The following is a 10465-nucleotide window of genomic DNA, read 5'->3' as shown; positions in this document are numbered from 1 at the left end:
TTTGGTTGAGTTGGCTTTGTTGGGTTGAGTGCCGTGCTTGGTTTGGGGTGGCTTTGTTGAGTTGGGTGGTTGGATTGTGTTGGTTGGTTGAGTTGGGTTTAGCTGGGTTTGATGGGTTGGGCGGTTGGGTTGGTTGGGATGGGTTGGTTTGCTGGGTTGGGTCTAGTTTAGCTGGCTTTGTTGGGTTGGGTGGTTGGGTTGGTTGCACTGGTTGGTTGGGTTGGTTGGGTTGGGTTGGTTGGGTTGGTTGCACTGGTTGGGCTGGTTGGGTAGGGTTAGGATGGTTGCACTGGTTGGGTTGGTTGGGTTGGTTGCACTGGTTGGTTTTTTGGCTTGGTTGGTTGATTAGGTTGGGTTCAGTTGCGTTGCGTGACGTGGTTGACTGCACTGGTTGGGTTGGTTGCACTGGTTGGGTTGGTTTGTTGGTTGGGTATGGTTGGTTGGTTGGGTTGGTTGCACTGGTTGGTTGGGTTGGGTTGGGTTGGGTTGGTTTGTTGGTTGGGTTGGTTGGTTGGGTTGGGTTGGTTGGGTTGGTTGCACTGGTTGGGTTGGTTGGGTTGGTTGGGTCGGTTGGGTTGGTTGGGTTCAGTTGCATTGCGTGACGTCGTTGACCGCGCTGGTTGGGTTGGGTTGGTTGGTTGGTTGGTTGGGTCGGTTGCACTGGTTGGGTTGGTTGGTTGGGTTGGGTTGGGTTGGTTGGCTGGGTTGGTTGGGTCGGTTGGGTTCAGTTGCGTCGCGTGACGTCGTTGACCGCGCTGGTTGGGTTGGGTTGGTTGGGTTGGGTCGGTTGGGTTGGGTTGATTGGGTTCAGTTGCGTCGTGTGACATCGCTGACCGCGCTGGTTGGGTTGGGTTGGTTGGGTTGGTTGGTTGGGTTGGTTGGGTTCAGTTGCGTCATGTGACGTCGCTGACTGCGCTGGTTGGGTTGGGTTGGGTTGGGTTGGTTGGTTGGGTTGGTTGGGTTGGGTCGGTTGGGTTGGGTTGATTGGGTTCAGTTGCGTCGTGTGACATCGCTGACCGCGCTGGTTGGGTTGGGTTGGTTTGGTTGGGTTGGGTTGGTTGGGTTGGTTGCACTGGTTGGGTTGGTTGGTTGGGTTGGTTGGGTTGGTTGCACTGGTTGGGTTGGTTGGGTTGGGTTGGGTTGGGTTGGTTGGGTTGGTTGCACTGGTTGGGTTGGGTTGGTTGGGTTGGTTGGTTGGGTTGGTTGGGTTGGTTGGGTTGGTTGCACTGGTTGGGTTGGTTGGGTTGGTTGGGTTGGGTTGGGTTGGTTGGGTTGGGTTGGGTTGGTTGGGTTGGTTGGGTTGGTTGCACTGGTTGGGTTGGGTTGGTTGGGTTGGTTGGGTTGGGTTGGTTGGGTCGGTTGGGTTCAGTTGCGTCGTGTGACGTCGTTGACCGCGCCGGTTGGGTTGGCTCGCGTCGAGCGCTGCTGCCAGCCCTCAAGCCCCCCCACCCCGCCCCAGGACGAGCAGAGCACCCTCCAGCTCCTCAAGAAGCACCTCCTCACCGAGCAAACCATCGAGAACTACGAGGAGACCATCGCCCAGCTCTCCCGCCAGTGCCGCGCCCTCCTGGAGCTCGGCCACCCCCAGAGGTCCGCCCGCCCACCCCCCGCCCGCCCGCGGCCCCCCGGGCGCCGCCGCGGCGCCGCCGGGGCTGACGGGCGCCGTGTCCTTGCCCAGCGAACAGGTCAGCAGGCGGCAGTCGCAGGTTGACCGGCTGTACGTGTCTCTGAAGGACCTGGTGGAGGAGCGCAAGGTCAAGCTGGAGCAGCAGTACTGGCTCTACCAGCTCAACCGCGAGGTGGACGAGCTGGAGCACTGGATCGCCGAGAAGGAGGTGGTGGCCGGCTCGCCCGAGCTGGGGCAGGACTTCGAGCACGTCACGGTGAGGACGGAAGGGTGCCCGTGGTCAGGCGTGGGGTGGGGTGGCTTTGGTGCCGCGGTTGAGGGACGTGGAGAAGTCGGTGGGGGTTGTGGGGGAGGTTCTGGCTCGTGGTGCTGTCGCGAGGGTTCTGGGGACCTTCCCTGAGCTCTGACAGGGCTCCTGGCACCTTCCTGGTGGCCCTGGCACCTTCCTGGTGGCCCTCATCCCCTCTGTCCCCTGGCTGGTGGTGCTGGCACCTTCCTGGTGGTCCTGGCAACATCCTGGTGGTCCTGGCACCATCCTGGAGGTTCTGGCCATCCCCTCAGTCCCCTGGCTGGAGGTCCTGCCATCATCCCTGCCCCATCCTGATGGTCCTGGCACCTTCCTGGTGGTTCTGGCCATCCCCTCCGTCCCCTGGCTGGTGGTCCTGGCAGCATCCTGGTGGTCCTGGGCATCCCCTCCATCGCCAGGGTGGGGGTCCTGGCACATTCCTGGTGGTCCTGGCACCTTCCTGGTGGTTCTGGCCATCCCCTCTGTCCCCTGGCTGGAGGTCCTGCCATCATCCCTGCCCCATCCTGGAGGTCCTGGCACCATCTTGGAGGTCCTGGCACCTTCCTGGTGGTGCTGGGCATCACCTCTGTCCCCTGCCTGGTGGTCCTGGCACCTTTCTGGTGGTCCTGCCCATCCCCTCCGTCCCCTGGCTGGGGGTCCTGCCATCATCCCCACCCCACCCTGGTGGTCCCAAGCCCTGCCCACCCCTGACCCCCACCCCACGCCCGCCCCGGGCCACGGCAGCTGCTGCAGGAGAAGTTCCTGGAGTTCGCCAGCGAGACGGGCAGCGTGGGCCAGGAGCGCATCGCCGCCGTCAACCAGATGGTGGACGAGCTCATCGACTACGGCCACACCGACGCCGCCACCATCGCCGAGTGGAAGGACGGCGTCAACGAGGCCTGGGCCGACCTCCTGGAGCTGATGGAGACCCGCGCCCAGATGTTGGCGGCGTCGCACGAGCTGCACAAGTTCTTCAACGACTGCAAGGAGGTCCTGGGGCAGATCGAGGAGAAGCGGCAGCGGCTGCCCGAGCTGGCGGCGCGCGAGGGCAGGACCTCGGCCGGCGCCCTGCAGAGGGCCCTGGGCGCCTTCGAGCACGACGTGGAGGTGCTGGTGACGCAGGTGCGGCAGCTGCAGGAGGGCGCGGCGCAGCTGCGGACGCTCTACGCCGGCGACAACGCCGAGGCCATCGCCGGGCGCGAGCAGGAGGTGCTGCGGGCGTGGAAAGAGCTGCTGGCGGCGTGCGAGGAGTGCCGGCTGCACGTGGCCAGCGTGGCCGACAAGATCCGCTTCGTGGGCACCGTCAGGGACCTGCTGGCCTGGATGGACGGCGTGCTCCACCAGATGGGCGCCGGGGAGAAGCCCAGGTAGGCCTGGTGGGCAAGGGTCAAGTGCTGGTCCAGCACGAGGTTCTGTGTCTTGGTCCATCAGAAGGTCCATGTCCTCTTCTACCATGGACCCAAAGACATGTCCTGGTCCATCTGAGGACCTGGGTCCTGTTCCACCATGGACCCAAAGACATGTCCTGGTCCATCTGAGGATCTGGGTCCTGTTCTACCATGGACCCAAGGATATGTTCTGGCTTCTCGTGGTGCCACCATCCCATGTCCTGGTCCATCCCAAGGTCTCACATCTTGGTCCATCCAGGATCTGGGTCCTGTTTCATCATGGACCCAAGGACCACATTCTGGTCCATCCCAAGGTGCTGTGTCTTAGTCCATCTGAGGGTCCATGTCCTGTCCCATCATGGAGCCAAGGACCATGTCCTGTTCCATCGTGGGCCCAAGGACCATGTCCTGTCCCACCAGGGGCCCAAGGACCATGTCCTGTCCCACTGTGGGCCCAAGGAACAAATCCTGTCCCACCATGGGCCCAAGGACCATGTCCTGTCCCACCAGGGGCCCAAGGACCACGTCCTGTCCCACCGTGGGCCCAAGGACCATGTCCTGGTCCATCTGAGGATCAGGGTCCTGTCCCACCCTGGGCCCAATGACCATGTCCTGTCCTACCGTGGGCCCAAGGAACAAACCCTGTCCCACCGTGGGCCCAAGGACCATGTCCTGGTCCATCTGAGGATCAGGGTCCTGTCCCACCGTGGACCCAAGGACCTTGTCCTGGTCCATCTGAGGATCAGGGTCCTGTCCCACCGTGGACCCAAGGACCATGTCCTGGTCCATCTGAGGATCAGGATCCTGTCCCACCGTGGGCCCAAGGACCAAACCCTGGTCCATCAGGAGGACCCCACCCCCTTCCCCATGCCGACGTCCCCTCCCAGCCACCAAGGACGCTCCGCCATCCCCACCCTTGTCCCTGCCCTGCCCCAGGGACGTGTCCTCGGTGGAGCTGCTGATGAACGACCACCAAAGCCTCAAGACCGAGATGGAGGCCCGGGCCAAGAACGTGGCCACCTGCCTGGAGCTGGGCAAGACCCTCATCCTCAGCAAGAGCCCGGCGGCCGACGAGGTGCCCGGGGTGGGGTGGACAAGGTGGGGAGGGGGCGCGATGGAACTTTTGGGGTGTCCCGACCCACGTCCCCCCTTCCCTGCAGATCAAATCCCACATGGAGAAGCTCCTGGCGAAGAAGAAGGAGATGACGGAGAAGTGGGACAAGCACTGGGAGTGGCTGCAGCAGAGTGAGTGCCACCCCAGGGGACACTGGGGGGGTCATCAGAAGGTTTTTGGGGGAGGTTGAGCCTTGGAGGGACACCAGGTCTTGGGGTGGGCACTGGGTGGTGGAGGACACCAGTTTATGGGGGTCACCAAGTTTTGGGTGGTCATCAGATGTTGGGTGGACATTGGGTCGTGGGAGTCCAATTTATGGGGGACACCAGGTTATGGGGGACACCAAATTATGAAGAACACCAAATTATGGGGAACACCAAATTATGAGGAACATGAAATTACGGGGATCACCAAATTTTGAGGAACATGAAATTATGGGAATGACCAAATTATGAGGAACACCAAATTATGGGAGACACCAGACTATGGGTGACACCAAATTATGGGAGACACCAGACTATGGGTGACCCCAGCCCCAGGGGTGACCCCAGCCCCGGAGGTGACCCCAGCCCCCGCGGTGACCCCGTGGCGGTGACGGGCGGCCCCGGCTGTGCCGGCAGTGCGCGAGGTGCACCAGTTCGCGCAGGAGGCCGTGGTGGCCGACGCGTGGCTGACGGCCCAGGAGCCGCTGCTGAAGAGCCAGGAGCTGGGCAGCAGCGTGGACGAGGTGGAGCAGCTGATCCGGCGGCACGAGGCCTTCCGGAAGGCGGCGGCCGCCTGGGAGGAGAGGTTCAGCTCCCTGCGGCGCCTCACCACGGTACGGTCACCGCGGCGCCAGGGACGTCCCCGGGGCTGGGCCCTGCTCGGGGTGGGGGCAGCTGTGGGCTGTGCAGAACCATCTCCTCATCTGACCTTGATCTTCATCCCGTTCCCATCTCTGTCGCTGTCTCCATCATTGGCTTTGTCCTCTTCATCTCCATCTCCATCTTCATCTTCATCCCTGTCCCATCCCCAACTCCATCCCTGTCCCCATCTCACCTCCATCATCCCCATCGACATAATTTCCATCTCCATCTCATCTCCATCCCATCCCAATCTCCATCACCTCCATCTCCATCCCATCCCAATCTCCATCCCCATCTCCACCTCATCTCCATCTCATCTTCATTTCCATCACTTTCATCATCTCCATCCCATCTCCATAATCTCCATCTCTGCTCCATCTCCATCCCATCTGTCATCTCAATTGCCATCTCCTTCTCATCCCAATCTCCATCCCCATCATCTCCATCATCTCCATATCATCTCCATCTCATCCCCATCCCCATCTCCATCCCCATCCCCATCATCTCCATCATCTCCATCATCTCCATCTCTACTCCATCCCATCTCAACTCCATCTCACCTCCATCCCCATCTCCATCTCATCATCTCCACCCCACCCCGCCCCACAGATCGAGAAGCTCAAGGCCGAGCAGAACAAGCAGCCACCGACGCCGCTCCTGACCCGAAAATTTTTGGGGGAGCCGCCGGGAGGTGCCGACCCTCGCCGGCCGGAGCCGCGCGTCGCCTACGTCCGGCACGAGCTGCGGCCGGAGCGCCTCCAGCCCAAGCTCGACCGCGTCCAGCCGCCGGCCGCCGACGGAGCGCCCGCCGAGCCGCCCCCGGCCGCCGCCGCCGTCACCGCGGTCACCGCGGTCACCGCCGCCGCCGAGCCCCCGGCGGCCACCAAGGCCGAGGAGCCCGGCGAGGTCCGGCCGGGGCTGCCGGAGCGGCGCCGGGAGCGCCGGGAGCGCCGGCTGGAGCGGCAGGAGTCCAGCGAGCCGGAGCTGCCGCGGCACGACGGGAAGGGCGGCGGGTGAGCGAGGGGACGCCGCGGGGATACCGCGGGGACACCGGGGAGGGGACGGGGCTGAGGTGACGCCACCGCGGTCTCCAAATGTCCTCCAGCAGCAAAGCCACCCTGGCCGACATCGTGGAGCAGCTGCAGGAGAAGGAGGCGGGTGGCCCCGTGCCGGCTTCGGTGAGTCCTTGGTAGCAGCTTGGTGACCCTTTGGTGGCCCCAAGGATTCCTCTTTGTGTCCCTTTGGATTCTCCTTGGTGTTCCCTCCATGTCCCTCTGGATGTCCCCTCATTGTTCCCTCCACATACACCTGGACATCCCTCAGTGTCCCCTCCATGTCCCCCTGGATGTCCCCTCATTGTTCCCTCCACGTCCACCTGGACATCCCTCACTGTCCCCTCCATGTCCCCCTGGATGTCCCCTCAGTGTCCCCCTGGATGTCCCCTCAGTGTCCCCTCTGTGTCCCCCTGGACATCCCTGAGTGTCCCCTCACTGTCCCCTCCATGTCCCCCTGGATGTCCCCTCAGTGTCCCCTCCATGTCCCCCTGGAGATCCCTGAGTGTCCCCTCATTGTCCCCTCATTGTCCCCTGCTGTCCCCAGCCCCGTGACCGCGACTCGCCCGCCCGTCTCCCCGCTGGCCCCGAGGCCCTGCCGGAGAGGACGCCGAGGCCGGACCGTCCCCGTGCGCGGGACCGGCCGAAGCCGCGGCGCCGGCCGCGTCCCAAGGACTCGGCGCAGGGCCCGGGGGAGCCGCGGCGCTCACGGTCGGCGCCGGCGCAGGGCAGCGCGCCGCCGCCGCCGCCGCCGCCCGCCCACACGGTGACGCACGAGGGGTTCCTGCTGCGCAAGCACGAGCTCGACGGCGCCGGCAAGAAGGCGTCCAACAGGTCTGGGGGACTGCGGCCTGGGGGTTCTCCAAATGTTGGGGTTCATCTAGAGTTGGGGGTTCTCCAAATGTTGGGGTTCATCAAGAGGTGGGGGTTCTCCAAATGTTGGGGTTCATCAAGAGTTGGGGGTTCTCCAAATGTTGGGATTCATCAATGGAAGGGGTTCATCAAAAGTTGGGGGTTGTCCAAGGGTTGGGGTTCATCAAGAGTTGGGGGTTCTCCAATGGAAGGGGTTCATCAAAAGTTGGGGGTTCTCCAAATGTTGGGATTCATCAATGGAAGGGGTTCATCTTAAGTTGGGGGTTGTCCAAGGGTTGGGGTTCATCAAGAGTTGGGGGTTCTTTAAGGGTTGGGATTCATCAACAGTTGGGGGTTCTTCAAGGGTTGGGGTTCATCAATGGTCCACCAGAATTTGGGGGTTCATCGAGAGTTGGGGGTTCATCAAGAGTTGGGGGTTCTCCAAGGGTTGGGTTCTCCAATGGAAGGCGTTCATCAAGGGTTGGGGTTCTCCAAATGTTGGGGTTCTCCAATGGAAGAGGTTCATCAAGAGTTGGGGTTCTCCAAGGGTTGGGGTTCATCAAGAGCTGGGGGTTCTCCAAGGGTTGGGGTTCATCGAGAGTTGGGGTTCACCAAGGGTTGAGGGTTCTCCAAATGTTGGGGTTCATCGAGAGTTGGGGGTTCTTCAAAGGTTGGGGTTCATTGAGAGTTGGGGGTTCTTCAAGGGTTGGGGTTCATCGAGACTTGGGGTTCTCCAAGGGTTGGGGTTCATCAAGAGCTGGGGGTTCTCCAATGGTTGGAGTTCATCGAGAGTTGGGGTTCACCAAGGGTTGGGGTTCATCAAAAGTTGGGGGTTCTCCAAGGGTTGGGGTTCATCAGTGATCCACCAGAATTTGGGGGTTCATCAAGAATTGGAATTCCCCAGAATTGGGGGGTTCACCGCCGATCGGAGGCTCCGTCAATGAAGGGTCAGCCCAGGGTCGGGGTCCGTCAGTGGTGGTTCCACCGAGGGCTGGGGTTTCTCCAAGGGTTTGGCATCCATCAGCGGAGAGGACCCACCAGAATTTGGGGTTCCGCCACGAGCCGGGACCCCAACAAAGGCGACCGACCAAAATTTGGGAGCTCGCCAAAGGCAGGAACCATCATCGACCAATCCACCAAAATCTGGGGGCCCACCAAAACTGGGTTTTCCCCAAAACCTGGTGCTCACCCCGCGCCCCGCCGCGAGCAGGTCCTGGGTGAACCTCTACTGCGTCCTGGCCAAGGGCGACCTGGGCTTCTACAAGGACGCCAAAGGCCCCGCGTCCGGGGCCACCCACGGCGGCGAGCCCCTGCTGAGCCTGCACCGCGCCGCCAGCGAGGTGGCCAGCGACTACAAGAAGAAGAAGAACGTCTTCAAGCTCAAGTGGGTTTTGGGGTTGGTCGTTTTTGGGGCGTCCGATGGCACTTTTGAGGTCTCTGATGGCACTTTTGGGGTCTCATGTTCACTTGGGTGGGTCCAATGGCACTTTTGGGGTCTCTGGTGGCACTTTTGGGGTGTCCAATGGCATTTTTGGGGTCTCATGTTGACTTGGGTGGGTCCAATGGCACTTTTGGGGTGTCTGATGTCACTTTTGGGGTCTCATGTTGATTTGGGTGGGTCCAATGGCACTTTTGGGGTTTCTGATGTCACTTTTGGGGTCTCATGTTGACTTGGGTGAGTCCGATGGCACTTTTGGGGTCTCTGATGTCACTTTTGGGGTGTCCAATGTTACTTTTGGGGTCTCTGATGGCACTTTTGGGGTCTCATGTTGACTTGGGTGGCCCTGATGCCACATTTGGGGTCTCCGATGTCACTTTTGGGGTCTCATGTTGATTTGGGGTCTTTGATGGCACTTTTGGGGTGTCCAGTGTCACTTTTGGGGTCTCATGTTGATTTGGGTGGCCCTGATGTCACTTTTGGGGTCTCTAATGTCACTTTTGGGGTCTCATGTTGACTTGGGTGGCTCCGATGGCACTTTTGGGGTCTCTGATGTCACTTTTGGGGTCTCATGTTGACTTGGATGGCCCTGATGTCACTTTTGGGGTCTCTGATGTCACTTTTGGGGTCTCTGATGTCACTTTTGGGGTCTCCAATGTCACTTTTGGGGTCTCCTGTTGCCTTTGGTGGCTCCGAAGCCCCGAAGTCCAGGGGGCCACGGTGACAATGTCCCTGTCTTGTAGGACCGGCGATGGGAGCGAGTTCCTGCTGCAGGCCAAGGACGAGGTGCGGCCTTGGGGGCTGTTTGTAGGGTTCTGGGGGGTCCCATGGGGGTTTTGGGGGGTCTCATGTTGATTTTGATGGGTCCCTAACCCCATTTTGGTGTCCCTAACCCCATTTTGGCATCCCTAACCCCATTTTCGGTGTCCCTGACCCCATTTTTGGTGTCCCTAACCCCATTTTTGGCATCCCTAACCCCATTTTGGTGTCCCTAACCCCATTTTCAGTGTCCCTAACCCCATTTTCGTTGTCGCTGACCCTATTTTTGGTGTCCCTAACCCCATTTTCGTTGTCCCTGACCCCATTTTTTGCGTCCCTAACCCCATTTTCGTTGTCGCTGACCCCATTTTTGGGGTCCCTGACGCCACCGTTGGGGTGTCTGTCCCCGTTTGTGCCCTCCAGGAGGACATGCAGGGCTGGCTGCGGGCGCTGGCCGCCAGCGCTCAGGAACACGCCGAGCTGGCGCGCTGGCAGCAAGGCCTCCTCACCACCTCCTCCACCGACGAGGGGCTCCCCCGGCGCGACCCCGACCGGCCCCGGCGGAAGTGACCCCCCCGAACCCCCACTTTGGGGTCCCGGCCCGCCAAAAAACCTGAATTTTGGGATCCCACCCCTCCCACGAGCCCTGGGTTTGGGGTCCCGAACCCCGATTTTGGGGTCCCGGCCTCCCCAAACTTGAATTTTTGGGGTCCCAGCCACTCCTGGACCTCTGTTTTGGGGTACAGACCTCCCCAAAAAGGCAATTTTGGGGTCGTGGTCCCCCCAAAATCCGAGTTTGGAGTCCTGGCCTGGCCAAAACGTCAATTTTGGGGTCCTGGCTCCCCGAAAACCCAAATTTGGGGGTCCCGGCCCCCCCTTTCCCCCAGCACAAGCCATAGAAAGCCGGGGGGGCCCCAGCGCCGCCGTTGTACAAATGTAATAAAGCACCCGCTGCACCCCAAAACCGGCCTGGAGATTTTGGGGTGTCCGGGGAGGGGGTGGGACATCCTGGGTGGGTTTTGGGGTGTCCTGGGGGGATCAAGAGGGAGTCCTGAAGGGTTTGGAGGAATCCTGGGGGGATTTCGGGTTCCACCCCGTTACTAC

The 10465-nt window shown here is 61.2% G+C and overlaps 1 protein-coding gene across 1 annotated transcript; it reads left to right on the top strand.

The window, feature by feature from the left end:
- Positions 1-280: 280 nt before the first annotated feature.
- On the top strand, positions 281-10325 carry LOC119698544 (spectrin beta chain, non-erythrocytic 4-like). The gene is made up of 13 exons (XM_038130520.1): positions 281-292; positions 1370-1590; positions 1679-1883; positions 2658-3280; positions 4238-4376; positions 4462-4546; positions 5036-5232; positions 5870-6273; positions 6366-6438; positions 6860-7146; positions 8375-8548; positions 9346-9388; positions 9785-10325. Exons 1-13 carry the CDS (start codon positions 281-283, stop codon positions 9929-9931), a joined length of 2610 nt encoding a protein of 869 aa, XP_037986448.1. The 3' UTR covers positions 9932-10325.
- Positions 10326-10465: the final 140 nt, after the last annotated feature.

This window comes from Motacilla alba, chromosome 3 (assembly GCF_015832195.1).
Source record: "Motacilla alba alba isolate MOTALB_02 chromosome 3, Motacilla_alba_V1.0_pri, whole genome shotgun sequence".
NCBI lineage: Eukaryota > Metazoa > Chordata > Aves > Passeriformes > Motacillidae > Motacilla > Motacilla alba.
Note: the sequence above shows the minus strand (reverse complement) of the source record. Positions and strands in the feature narration are given on the sequence as shown.